This window comes from Monodelphis domestica, chromosome 1 (genome assembly GCF_027887165.1).
Source record: "Monodelphis domestica isolate mMonDom1 chromosome 1, mMonDom1.pri, whole genome shotgun sequence".
NCBI lineage: Eukaryota > Metazoa > Chordata > Mammalia > Didelphimorphia > Didelphidae > Monodelphis > Monodelphis domestica.
In genome coordinates, this window is record NC_077227.1 from 693,585,146 (window position 1) to 693,599,993 (window position 14,848).

The following is a 14,848-nucleotide window of genomic DNA, read 5'->3' on the forward strand; positions in this document are numbered from 1 at the left end:
CCAGGTTAGGTCTTGGGCAGAAGCAGAGGAATGGAGCTTCCGTCTTGCCCTCAATTGCTTTTTTTACTTTCTAACCAGCCCCCGCTCCCCACAGACAATGACCGCCTCTGTCCTGGACAGCTGCCCTCTTCCACAGGCCAAACAGAGTCCCCACAAAAATTCTTTCTGCACGTCCTGTTTCCAAATGGTCCCAGAGTCACAGCACCTGATGCCTCCCCCACTCCCAGTCCTCCCTGCCCCGTGCAGGAGCAGCTGCCAGCCTTGGGGTGGGCCCAGGATGTGCCAGGAGGAGAAAGCCAGTTTTGGCCTTATTTGGCCAAACATGTTTCTAGAGACTCCTTTTGCTTTCTCTTCCTCCCCACCTCCCCCTTCCACCCAGGGAAGGACAGAGAAGGGAGGATGAACACTTTCAACTGGGCCTTCCTTCCCCAGATCCGAAATCCCCACCAAGGCAGTCAGATCATTGGAACTTGTCCAGGGCTTATGCTAGGAGAGTCACAGGGTTAGATCAAGACACGGGACCTGAGAGGCTAGCTAGACCAACTCCCTCATTTGACAGATGAGGAAATTGAGTCAGAGAGCAGCCAACTGGCATGGCCCACTATCCATAGCTGGTAAGTGGCAGGGACTTTTGGGACTCCAACCTGCCAGGCAAGCACTTGGGCTGCTGAACTATCCCTGCCTGAATGGAAGGGGGTAGCCTTTGTGGATGGGGTCTAAGCAAGAGAGAGCCTAAGGCATGGTCAGAGAGAGATGGAGGGCCCAGAGACTCCCTGCACCTCCCATTCTGTTCTGGCCCAAGCCAATAGGAGACAGGAAGGATGTAGCATGAGAGAAGGGCCAGAGGTGAGGAGGAGGAGGAGGAGGAACAGGAGGAGAAGGAGGAGGAGGAGGAGGAGGAGGAGGAGGAGGAGGAATAATAATAATGATGATGATGATAACAACAACAACAACAAATAGCATTTATATAGCACGTTAAGGTGTCTACCTACTACACTCAAGGTATTGTGTTAAGCCCTTTATAAATGTTATTTCATTTAATTCTCACAATACCCTAAAAATCAGGAGCTGTTATTCTTCCCATTTATAATTATATAGGCATATATAAAATATAGAGTTATGTGTAGTATAACATATAATTATAACAATAACTTCTTTGTGTCTAAACACCATGCCTCTTGTTACAGTCTCAAAGATTGTATAAATATATGTAAATATAGTTATATAATATAATAATTATAAAAATTTTGTATCTAAATACTGTACCTCTTTATAATAACTTTGTGTTTACACCGTACCTCTTCATAGTCTCAGATTGTATATATAAATATATTTATAGATATAGTTGTGTATAGTATAATATGGAATTATAAAAACTTTCTATCTAAATTCCATACCTCTTGATACAGTTTCAGAGATTGTATATATAAATATATTTATAGATATAGTTGTATATAATACATAATTATATTAACTTTGTATCTATACCATACCTCTCAAAGATACAAAGTATATTTATATATATATATATATAAATATAAGTATATTTATAGATATGGTTATATGTAATATAATACATAATAATAATTAGCACTTATATAGCAATTTAAGGTGACTCCCTACTATGCTCAAAGTACTATGCTAAGCCCTTTTATAAATATTATTTCATTTTATTCTCACAATACCCTATAAATCAGGAGCTATTATTCTTCCCATTTATAATTAGTCACATATAATATATAGATATTGTTATATATAACATATAATCATCATAACTTCTTTGTGTCTAAATACCATACCTCTTGTTACAGATTCAGCGGCTGTCTATACAACTATATTTATAAATATGGTTATGTATAATATAATATATAATAATGATTAGCATTTATATTGTAATTTAAGGTGTCTCCCTACTATACTCAAGGCATTGTGCTAAAGCCTCTTATAAATATCATTTTATTTGATTCTCACAATACACTATAAACTAGGAGCTATTCTTCTTCCCACTTATAATTATCATATAATATATAACTATTGTTATGTATAATACAATATATGATTATAATAATAACTTCTTTGGGTCTAAATACTATACCTCTTGTTTCAGTCTCAAAGACTGTATAAAGATATATGTAAATATATGTATAATATAATATATAATTATGATAACTTTATGTCTAAATACTATACCTCTTGATATAGTCTCAAATCCTGTCTATTTAAATATGTAAATGGTTATGTATAATATATAATTAAATAGTTAGCATTTCTACAGCAATTTAAATACTTCTGCATATGTCATCTCATTTGACCTTCACAACAATCTTAGTACATAGGTACTATTATATCTCCATTTTATTGATAAGGAAACTGAGGCAGACCCAAGTTGAATGACTTGCTAAGAGTCACCCAGCTAATGAGTCTGATACAGAAGTTGAACTCATATCCTCTTTTTATTTTTACTTTTAAAAATTTTAACACCTTTACCTTCCATCTTAGAATCAGTATGGTGTGTATTAGTTCTAAGGCAGAAGATCAGTGAGGGCTAGGCAATGGGGGTTAAATGACTTGCCCAGGGTTACACAGCTAGGAAGTGTCTGAGGTCAAATTTTAACCCAGGACTTCTTGTCTCTAAGTTTCTCCATCCATGAGACACCTAGCTATCCCTGAACTCATATCCTCTTGACTCTATTAGCTGCAACACTCTAACCACAAAGCTACCTAGTTTAGCTTCTCTATCCCATACTTGCTTTTGTTGCCTCAGTTCCCAGACCACCTTCACCTCCATTCAGTTTAGGCAGGTACTCTGTATTCATAACTCTGCCCTAGGCACATTAGGAGGGAGAAAGAGGGGAGGACACTAATAACAATAACAATAACATATCTGTAGAACTTGAAGGCTTACAGCACAAATATTTTCCCATACTTGGTGAAGTGTCTCTTTTTTTACATATCAGGAAACTGAGGCTCAAAAAGGCTAATGCTTTGCCCAAATGATCGTATAGTTCACAAGTAAAAAATAAAATACTTTTTTGCACTTCAAGTATTTGTCTCTAAGAAGCCCAGAGCCTCATGTGTGTGTGTGTGTGGGGGGGGGAGATAAGGAGACTCCAAAACAGAGAGGAAGTAGCTTCCACACAGGCTAATTAATGGGGTTAGTGAACCAAGTGAGGGGTGAGAAGGGAAGTGGCTTGAGTCCTGGACTCTGGGCTTCTCTCTCCCAACAGTGCATCATTCTATTGCCCTTGACTATTTTCCCACCATTCCATCAGCATCAGATAAAACTATCTAATATAGTTACCAAGTGGAAATTGGAACTTAGTTCCCATACTCCCAAGGGGAGACAATTTCCTGTGAAACCTGTGAATCCTCAGAGGGCTTAATGAGAAGACAACATCTAGACCAGCGGTTCTCAACCTCTCAATTTGTAGCAATGAGAATACATAATGCAATCAGGTATTTACATTCCGAATCAGAACTGTAGCAAAATGACAGTTTTGAAGTAGCCACCAAAATAATTTTTTGGTTTGGGGTCACTGCAACATGAGGAACTGTATTGCGGGGTCACGGCATTAGAAAGGTTGAGAACCACTGATCTAGAGGAAGGATCTGGCCCTGAGTACTAGGGGGAAAAGAGGTATCGATCAACTCTCCACAACACTAAGTCTATCTGTTTAAGTCTTTTTTTTTGTCTTACTGTCTCTGTGTCTATGTCTGTGTCTCAGTGGTCATAATAATAATAGCTAGCATTTATAAGGGAGACTAAGTGGAACAGTGGAGGGAGTGGAGGGCCTACAGCCATCTTCCTGAATTCAAATCTGGCCTCAGACACTTCCTAGCTGTGTGACCCTGGATAAATCACTTCACCCTGTTTGCCTCAGTTTCCTCATCTGTTAAATGAGTTGGAGAAGGAAAATGGATAACCATTCCAGTGTCTTTACCAAGAAAATCCAAGTTGGGGTTATAAAGGGTTGGATACAACTGTTTACCTCAGTTTCCTCATCTGTAAATAAGCTGGAGAAGGAAATGGCAAACCACTCCAGTATCTTTGCAAAGAAAACCCCAAATGAGCTAATAAAGTGTCAAAACACAACTGAAATGATTGAACAACAAAACATTTAAGAAGTGCTTTACAGTTTGCTAAGCACTTTACTTTTATCTCAGCTGAGCCTTACAACATCCCAGTGAGATAGGTTGTGTTATTATCCCCATTTTACAGATGAGAAAACTGAGGTTAAGTGGCTCTGGGTGACACAGCCAATAAATGTCTTAGCCTAGATTCAAGTTTGTTTCATGCTTACTCAAAGGAAGGAAAGGAACAATTATTTATTAAGCACCTATTATGCTCCAGGCACTGTGCTGGGGTCCCAATAAATATTATCTCATTTGATCCTTACAACAGTTCTGTTAGTTGGTGCTATTATTTTTTCCATTTAACAGTTGAGAATACTGAGGCAGATTGATGTGAAGTGACTTGTCACACAGCAAGGAAGGGTCGGAGGTTGGATTTGAACTCAGGTCTTCCTGACTCTAGGTCCATCACTCTATTCACCTAGTTGTAGGTTTTTCTGTCATCCCTCCAAGTGGTCATCCAGCTTCAGTCTGAGGACTGAGATTGAGACACTGTTCTACTATGGACCAGCTCTCATTGTTATAATGTTTTTCCTTACAATGGAGCTCTGAGGCCAAGCAGAATGAGACCAGTCCTTTTCCCAAGACAGTCCTTCAAGATCCTGAAGACCTAGAAGATGTCTCCTATCTTCCAGCCGTTAACTCTTCTCTGGGTATTTATTATTCACTTGTTTCAGTTGGGCCTGACTCTTTGAGACCCCATTTAGGGTTTTCTTGGCAAAGATACCGGAATGATTTGCCATTTTCTTCTTCAGCTCATTTTACAGATGAGGAAACGGAGGCAAACAGCATTAATTGGCTTGGCCAGAGTCACACAGCTAGGAAGTGTCTGAGGCCAGATTTGAATTTAGGAAAAGTCATTTTCCTGACTCCAGGCCTAGCATTCTTTTCACTGTGTCACTTAGCTGCCCCTTGCTGTAACCCTTCTCCAGGTTACATGTCCTCAATTCCTTCTATCGAGCTTCATGTGGCACAGCCTTGAGGCTTCTCATCAGCCTGGTTGCCTTTCTCCAGATGCACCATCTGGAAGTGAACACGACATTTCCAATATGGTCTGACCATTAGGGCCATCGTATCCGTTGGTCTGGACCCTTTTGACTGCCTCATCACCCCAAGGTCTGCTAATGAGCTTTCATTTCACTAATCACCCCAATCCGTCTTTTTCACACTACTTGTTGACTAACTGCACTTCTCTTATCTCCTGATTTTGCCATTTATTTTTTAATCTGTGAAGGATTTTCCATTTATCTCTATTAAGATTTGTCTTCTTGCTATTACCACAACCAACAGTTGATAGCAATAGAGTGCTTTGGGCTTTGCAAATGCTTTATAGGCATTTGCCTATATTTATAGTGAGCCTATAGGGAGTCTCCTTTGGGTCCAGAAGTAACCCAAAGAAAGAGGTCAGGACTACAGAGATTCCTATTCCCATTTTACAGAGGACTTCAGCTCATTGGATTCATCCCATCATGCTTGCTGGCTGGAATATTTTTGGATTCTGACTCATCCAGTGTCATTGGAAAAATGGGTAAATGTGCTATCTGTGCCTTTATTCAAGTCTGACCCAAGAATTATGCAGTGTGGAATGAAGGACAGCTCCCTAGGGCACTACACCACAGACCTTTTTCCAAGTTGACATAAAGTAATTAATAATAACTTTTTGTGTCCAATCATTCAGCCAGTTCCAAAACCACCTAAGTGTGCCATTGTCTATACTAAGACTCCCTCTTTTGTCCATAGGATAGTGTAATAACCTTTAACAAATGTCTCCCTAAAATTTAGGCAAACAATGTTGATGGAATTCTCCTGTTGACTCATCTAGGCAGGACATCATGGTTTATTTCACTGATGTCAGAACTTCTACTGGAAAGAATACAATCTATTTATAAGGGGTTCAATTACTTGCCCACAGTAATATAGCTGGTCAATATCAGGGGCTTGATTTGGATCTAGGACTTCCAGATTCCAAGTTCAGTACTCTCTTCCTTCCTTCCTTCCTTATCTCCTTTCTTTTCTTCCTTCCTTTCTTTCCATTCAAATCCTGTCTCACACATTTACTTAATGGGCATATTAGAGTAGGGAATCCTTATGGGTATAACTTGTGAGGAAATGGTTTCTGAGATCCCTTCCAACTCTCTAATTCTGAATACCTCATCTATTTCTTCCTTCTGTCCAGGCATTCTCTAGTATGCCCCCTGGGACAATATGGCTTCTGTTACTCTCTCTACTGACTTTGAGCCAAATGTCAAGGGACCTAAGTTTCTAGCATTACTACCATTCTATACTATAGCTGTGTGACTTTAGCCAAGATAATTCCTCTTCATGAATCTCAATTTCTTTATCTATAAAACTGATATAGTAGTACTTTTACTATGCATCTCCCAGGCCTGCTGTGAGAAAAATACACAACAAGCCTTAAACCACCAGGTAAGGGTGAATTTCATTATTAGTATGGATCACATGAGTGTATATACATCATATTTGGATTTGCATCCCCCACTCACATGCCTGCTGTACATCTGTTGTGTTGTACACACACACACACACACACACACACACACAATCAATAACTAAATTTTAATCCTTTTAATGCTCTGTCTGATAGTGATTTCTGATTTGACCACAGTCTTTCATTTAGTTGTTCAGCAAACGTTTACTCTGTCCTAAGTAAGTGCTTTACAATGAAGCACTTACCCTGTGCTAAATGTTAGGGATACAAAGAAAGCAGATCCCAGATCTCAGGAACTCGCAGTTTAACTAGGGTGCCCACACCTAAATATCTAGGTACATATACCATTTAGACAGGAAGGCATTCAGAAAGGGGTGCAGGTAGAATGGTTCAGGAAAAGCTCTCTGCAAGAGGTAAGATTTAAGTTGGAACTTGAAGGAAACCAGGGAATCTGGGAGGTGGAGATGAGAGGGGAGAGCATTCCAGTTGGGGTGGGAGTGCAGCCAGTTCATGGGTCACGAGAGTACAGCTCCCTTCTGGGTGACCGATGATCTCAATGCAAAGCCCTGGGAGTTTGACCTTTCCTGTCTCCCCATCCCCTCTGACACTCCTGACAGCCAATTCCTGGATCCTTAGGGTGGACTCTGATGCTGAGGCTTGAGCTCCCGCTCAAAAGTATTTACTGTAACTCCCACCCCAGATCACTCTCAGTCCCAGAGATGGAGAATACATCTGCTCTCTGAGAAAACCTCAAGCTACGATGACCCAGGAAACAGCTGTCCCCAACCTCCTCACCTTCTGAAGGCGAACATCTGCGTGGCCACTCCGCTGGTCTGAGTCTAGGACAAAGGTGCCATTGGGGTCTCCTTCCACAATGGAGAAGTCAATAAGGGTATATGCTGGGTCCAGGTCAGCATCTGTGGCTGTGACTGTGGCCACTCGAGTTCCTGGCACTGTATCCTCGGAAAGGCTGACTGGCCCATACTGAGAGCAAGAAGTAGGGCATTACTCCAACAGAGGCAGTAGGGTACAATGGAAAAACCATTCAATCTAGTGACAGAGGACTTGGATTCAAATCTCCACTCTGACCCTTATTGTGATTAGAAAAGTCATTTCTTATCTCTGGATCTCAGTTTCCTCATCTTGTAAAATGAGAGCATTTGACTAGATCATCTCTAAGTTCCTTTCCAGCACTATATCCTCAAATTAGCCCCAGGATGAAGGGAATTTAACACGATAGAAGGAAAGGAAAGAAGCATTTGTTAATGCTTCTTTCTACATGCCAGGCACTGGGTTACGCACAAATATTTTCTCATTTGATCCTCACAACAACTCTGAGAGACAGGTGCTATTATTATCTCCATTTTTACAGTTGAGAAAACTGAGGCAGAGGTTTAAGTGACTTGCCCACAGTGATGTAGCTGGTGTCTGAGACGGGATTTGAACTCCACTGCATTACCTAGCCATAGTGAGGGATTTGCTATCTTTCCCTCTGGGTCCTTGGCCCCTTTCACCAGCTTACTCCTTCACCATCCTCTTAGTTACATCACTCTCTTGTGGGTGTGGGAAGGGTGATGGCAGAGCATCAGTGGTTACCTGGGAGGCTGAGAACACAGGGGCATGGTCATTCACATCCATCACCTTGATGCTGACTTCGCAGGTGCTGCTCAGACCTAGAAGCCAGAGAATCATTGAATGGTACAATTCGAAAACATCTCCCAGAGGTACACTTGTCACAGCCATCCCTGAGTGGAAGTCCCCATTATAAAATCCAGTGATGGGGAACTCACTCCTTCCTTAGGCAGCCCATTCTGCCTTTAGGCATTTCTAAGTAGTAGGAAGTTTTTCCCTCTATTAAGCTTAAATCTACTTCTCCAGTCTGTCCCTTGGGGTAGTGATGGTGGGAGAAAGGGAGGGAGCAGATTATTATCGCCATTTTATAGTTGAGGAAACCAAAACATATAGCAGTTCAGTGACTTTTCCAAGGTCATACAACAAAGGTCTGAGGGTGAATTTGAACTCAGATTTTCCTGACTGTAGGTCTAGCATTCTCTTTGCTGTATAACCTGGTTGCCCTCCTCTGTACCCACACCCCCAATCCCAGAGAAATGTGGAGAAGAGAGTGTTTGGGAAAGTCCAGGTCACATCTTCAGGGGAACCCTTATTCCTAAGAAAGAGACAGCAGACAAAAGGACAAGCAGAACATGGGTGCATCACACTGGATGGAAGCATCTGAGCAGGGGGCCTACCATCCCTGCAGCCTTTACATGGTCAGATCCCAGTATTAGGCCCACATCAGTCACTCAGTCAATGAGCAGAGGCAGCCTGCAAATAACTATTTATGCAAAGTATTTTTTGTTGTTGTTCAGGTATTTTAGTTGTCCCCGATTCATGACCCATTTCCAATTTTCTTGGCAGAGATACTGGAGTGATTTACCATTTCCTTCTCCAGCTCATTTGACAGATGAAGAAACTGAGGCAAACAGGGTAAAGTGACTTGCTCAAGGTCACACAGCTAGTTAAGTGTCTGAGGCCTGATTTGAATTCAGGGAGTTGAGTCTTCCTGACTCCAGGTTCTACACTCTATTCACAGCACCACTTAGGTGTCCACATGCAAGGTATGGGCAGTATAAATAGTCTCAGAGGAAAGACTACTAGCATGAAGGGATACCAGGACAGATCTGCAGAAAGTAGAACTTGAGTGAATCTGTCTTTTTTTTTTTAACCTGTTATCTTCTGTCTTAGAATTGCTATGTATCAGTTCCAAGGCAGAAGAGCAGTAAGAGCTAGGCTGCTGGGGTTACAGGACTTACCCAAGGCCACACAGCAAGGAAGTGTCTGAGGCCATATTTGAACCTAGGTCCTCCCAACTCCAGGCTTGCCACCCCAACCACCATGCTGCCTAATTGCCCCAACACAGACACATTCTCGTCACCTCTCACCTAGACTATTGCAATAGACTTCCAAGTGTTGAAGTGACATCCCCATTAATCTCCCCCATTAATCCATCCTCCACTCAGCTGCAAAAATGATTTTCCCCAAACCCAGGTCTGATCATGCCACCTCCCTCCTCAATCAACTTCAATGGTTCCCTGTCATCTCCAAGATGAAACCAAAAATGTTCTGCTTGGCTTTGAATATCCTGCCTATGTTTCTTATACATTCCTCTGCATATACTGAACAATCTAGTCTCACTCTTCCTCACATAAGATACCCCATATTCCATCTAGGTGTCTTTTAAAAAAACTTAAACCTTTACCTTCCATCTTAGAATCAATACTAAGTATTGGTTCCAAGGCAGAAGAACAGAAATGGGCTAGGCAATGGGGGTTAAGTGACTTGCCCAGGGTCACACAGAGAGGAAGTGTCTGGGCCATTTGGCCTCAGATCCACTGAGTCCCTACTCAATGTCTTTTCAAAACTGGCTGTCCTCTATGCCTAGATTGCTTCCCCTAGTCACTTCCATCAAGACTTAGCTCAAGGAGGCAGCTAGGTGGCTCATGAACAGAGAGCCAAGCCCTTGTGACTCTTCTGTCTTAGAATTGATACTAAGAAGGCAAGGGCTACAAAAAAAAAAGGAATGGTGTTTGTGTGAGTGGAGAGCAGAGGAGATGTATGGGAGAGATGCCAAGTTAGAATGATAAGATTTGGATATGTGGGATGAACGAGAGGGAGAATCAAGGATGGCACCAACGCCGGTGGTGGGGAGGTTAATAATGTCCTAAATAGTAACAGGAAAGTTGGGAAGGGGGCAGGGTTCAGGGGGAAAGATAATGGATTCTGCTGTGGACAGGTCTCTTATAGACAGTTACCGCCTTCTTCTCCAGCCAGGTCAGCAGCAAGCACAAGCAGCTTGTAGAGTTCTCCTGCCTTGAGTGGGGTGTCCTGTACCGTCACTGCCCCTGTGTGGAGGTCCACAGAGAAGGAGGAGCCCTCGGGTCCGGGAGGTTCCTGGCTCAGGAGCTTGTAAACCACATGGGCATTAGGAGAGTTGGGGTCATCAGCATCTGTGGCCTGGAGCCTGGTCACCTCTGTCCCTGTACATGAGGGAAATAGCAGCTGTCACCAGAGGAGCACAGCCTGACCTGAGCCTGACCATAGTCTAACTCTGGGTTGCTTATGGTAGGATCCTAACTGGATCACGGTCTGCCATGACTCATTGGCTTGACCACAATCTGGCCATGCCTCAGCCACAACTTGACCACAGCCTGCCACTGGCCACTCTAGAAGCAAGAGTTTGATGTGTGGCATTTTCCCATTCTCACTCACAAGTCCCTTCAAGGACCCCATTAACGGAATTCAGTTTGGCAAACATTCATAAAGTGCTCACTATGTCCAAGGTACTCAGAACAGACCAGGCTCTCCAGTAAGCTCCATCTTACTAGAGGGATGTATCACTTATGCAGAGAAGTGGTTGTTGTCCTTCTTGCTGAAGAGGACCAAACCGATATCACTGGTGATGCCTTTTGACTTGAGCATAAATTGAATTTAAGAGAGAGAGAAGGGCCCAAAATTGTCAGTCTCACTCTCTTTTCCAGAGTCATCTAAGTCCAATTGCAAGACAAAAGTCAGGATGACTGGATATAGGCCAGGATGGCCGACCAAGCTCTAAGTGCTCCACAACCCCTGCTTCAGCCGCCTTCATGGCTGCTGGAATAAATTCTACCCATTCCACTGGGGAAAGGAAGTCTTCATATGCTTGGGACCCCTCCCCATTGATGGGTTTGAAGCCTATCAGGTACCCTCAATCTGGTTTAGCCTGTCTGCCTAGATGGTTTACTGTGGTGTGGTTGCTGTGCATGGTACAGTTTCTTGGAGCCACAGGTAAGAGCTGGGTGGCAGATGGATGCTCAAAAAGGAGAGTAGCCTTGAAAAGGACTCGGCAAGCCCTCACCTTAGAGGGGCTAGTCCTCCCTGAACATCCCATACATCCCATGCAGATTAGGAAGTACAAGGTGATTTATTTGGGAGAGTCTTGGGAGATGATTGACTCCCTCCCTCTGATTATGCTCAACGACTCCAAGCCAGTGTAGCCAGACCTGCAGTGGGACAGATCCTCCTTAGCCTTTGCCCATTCTTGCTCTTCATTTCCCAGAACCTAAGCCATAGACATCCCCATTCCTGTCCACTCACTTTCCTTTTCCATTCTTTTTTTCCTTTTGTGGTTTTAGATAGCTTACATTTCTTCTGAAAACTTGCCATCTGTTCCTATCTTAACCCTTTATCTATCAGAGAATGTTGTTAGTTCTCATATATTTGTATACATTCCCTATAGGTTTTAGCTATTAAAACTTTATTAGATAAATTAGTTGCAAAGACTTAAGAAAAAACCTTACTTCCATCTTAGAATCAATACTGTGTATTGGTTCCAAGGTAAAAGAGCAGTAAGGGCTAAGCAATTGGGGTTAAGTGACTTGTCCAGGGTCACACAGCTAGGAAGTATCTGAAGCTAGATTTGAACCTAGAATCTCCCATCTTCAGGATTGGCTCTCAATCCAAGGAGCTACCTAGTCTCTTGTAGTCAAAATTTGTCCCTTACTCCAACCCATCTGAATTGGCCCCAGCTCTGCTCTCCAAACAGTCCAGAACAACAGCTTACCTGAGGAACTGAGCTCCAGGACCTCAGAGGGGGAATCAGCAAGAGGGCAGTTAGGGGGGTTGTCATTCTCATCTGTCACAAAGACTGTTAGCACCAATGGGTCACTGTAGACCATGCCCTCCATGTTCCTGGCCCACACGGTGATCTGGTACTAGAGAGGGTGAATCATAAGGTGAAAAGAGGGAAAGGAAGATGTGGAGGCAGACTTGGAAGCGAGTACAGCTCTGTATGTATGTGTGTGTGTGTGTGTGTGTGTGTGTGTGTGTGTGCATACACACCCACACATACAAACATAGCTATACTTTCTCATAGGGATAACTTCTGGATCTCTCTTTCTTCCCTCCCTCTCTCCTTCCCTTTCTCCCTCCTTTCTCTTACACCATCTCTCTCTCTCTCTTTATATGTATATGTATATATAATGTATGTTTATACACACATATACGGCTTTATATATATACATAATAGATAGTTGAATGGATGGATGGATGGATGGACAGACAGAAAGCCATATGTAGATAGATAGATAGATAGATAGACAGACAGACAGATAGATAGATAGACCAGACAGTCAGATAGATAGATAGATAGATAGATAGATAGATAGATAGATAGATAGATAGACAGACAGACAGATAGATAGATAGATAGACAGGCAGATAGACAGGCAGATAGATAGACCAGACAGACAGACAGATAGATAGATAGACCAGACAGACAGACAAATATATAGATAGACCAGACAGACAAATAGATAGATAGACAGATAGCTAGATAGCTAGATAGCTAGACAGACAGACAAATATATAGATAGACAGACAGACAGATAGATAGATAGATAGATAGACAGACAGACAGACAGACATATAGACAGACAGATAGATAGACCAGACAGACAGACAGATATATAGATAGACCAGACAGACAGACAAATAGATAGATAGATAGATAGATAGATAGATAGATAGATAGACAGACAGACAAATATATAGATAGACAGATAGATAGATAGACAGACAGACAGACAGACAGACCAGACAGATAGACAGACAGACAGACAGACATATAGATAGACAGACAGACAGATAGACCAGACAGACAGACAGACAGACAGACAGATAGATAGATAGATGGATGGATAGATAGATAGATAGATAGATAGATAGATAGATAGATAGATAGATAGATAGACCAGCCAAACAGACAGATAGATAGATAGATCGGTCTTTGGTTAGCTAGATCTTCAGCTGGAGGCATAAAATCAAGAAGGCCTGAGCTACATCTGCTGTAGCTGTAGAGAGGGATTCCCAGTTGCATGGTCTGGATGGTCCTTCCCACTTCACAGCCTAAGAGACCTTGATTCTTTGATAGCCTATGAACACTACCCTTGCCATCTCCCAAGTTGCTTCAAAGCAAGATGATCTTGATGATGAAAACGCTACTCCTCAAATTAGTTTTTGGCTAATGTAGTCAGAGGTTAAGCAGAATGCCACTGCCAATCCCTAACAACCCCCAGTGCCCCCCCACCGCAGTGCATATATATCCTAACTTCCAACAATCCCCAGCCTCTTCACCTTCTCTTGGATCTCCCTGTCCAGTTCCCGGGTCACACAGATGTTTCCTTCTTCGTTCACTTCAAAGGGTCCTGGGGGCTGGCTCTCCAGGTGATATTGCACATCCCCACCACTCCAGTGCACCTGAGTAGGAAGAGGGTTAGGGACAGGATGATGGAACAACCCAGGGAAAGGGGACTTGGCAAAGGCCCACAACAAGGGCCTGATGACCAACCACCAATCTTCATCACAAACTCAGACTCATCCACCCCAACATATTGAGTCCTGGGTCAGAGATTTTCCCTTCTTGAAATGAATGAGGGGGTTGGAGGGTGCGCTAAGCCCTCCACCTCCTGAAGAGAATGGAGCTTATTCACACTTCCGAGACCAGAAGCAGTATGAACTATGTGTGAGTCAGGAGACCTGGGTTTGAATCTTGGTTCTATCATGAGCTAATTCCTTGGGTGACCTCAGGGGAAATCATGCTACTCAGTTATGCTCCTCAAGAGGTTTACAAGTTTGACTTGTGGTCAGTCGGGCAGGGGATGCCTCTCTCAGAGGAGGGGGACAATAGGGTCTTCAGAGAAGTCTTGCTACTCCCTCCACAAGCCCTTTTCACTGCTCTTCGATAACTCCCTGGGACTAGGAGGACTATGATGGTTTTCTAGTCTTATCTCATAATGTTCCCTGCCAAGTATTGGAGAATCCAGCACCGTTGTCACTGGTCTCACACAAACTGGGCTTCCTTACCCTTCTGCCCCTGATTCCCCATGAATTGTAATGCCTTTTCTATCCTTCTTAGCTCACTGAAGCCCTACCCATCCTTGAAAGCCTACATCAGATACCCCTTCCTCCAAGAAGCTTTCTCTCATCCCCTGGTGATAATACCTTTTCTACTGGACTTCATACTTCACTTTGTCTTATACCTCTCTGTTACACAGGTCTTCTAATATAAAGTTGTGTTGTGCTTGTCTGTGTGGTTATCTTCTCCCCTAGAAGACTTTAAGCACTATGAAGGAAGGAATTGTGTCTAATTTAAAATTTGTATCTCCCCTAGGGCCTTAAATGGTACTCTTCATGTTGTTGTTGTTTTTTTAACCCTTATGTTATGTCTTAGAA

At 42.7% G+C, this 14,848-nt stretch overlaps 1 protein-coding gene across 1 annotated transcript in view; it reads right to left on the bottom strand.

The window, feature by feature from the left end:
• Positions 1–14,848, bottom strand: part of CDH16 (cadherin 16) — a 53,614-nt gene that overhangs the window by 17,325 nt on the left and 21,441 nt on the right. Inside the window, exons 8-12 of the mRNA XM_007477109.3 lie at positions 13,751–13,873; positions 12,180–12,330; positions 10,393–10,617; positions 8,177–8,253; positions 7,376–7,564 (exon numbers count right to left, since the gene is read on the bottom strand). Coding sequence (XP_007477171.2) covers positions 7,376–7,564; positions 8,177–8,253; positions 10,393–10,617; positions 12,180–12,330; positions 13,751–13,873 — 765 coding nt within the window. The remainder of the gene's footprint in view (positions 1–7,375; positions 7,565–8,176; positions 8,254–10,392; positions 10,618–12,179; positions 12,331–13,750; positions 13,874–14,848) is intronic.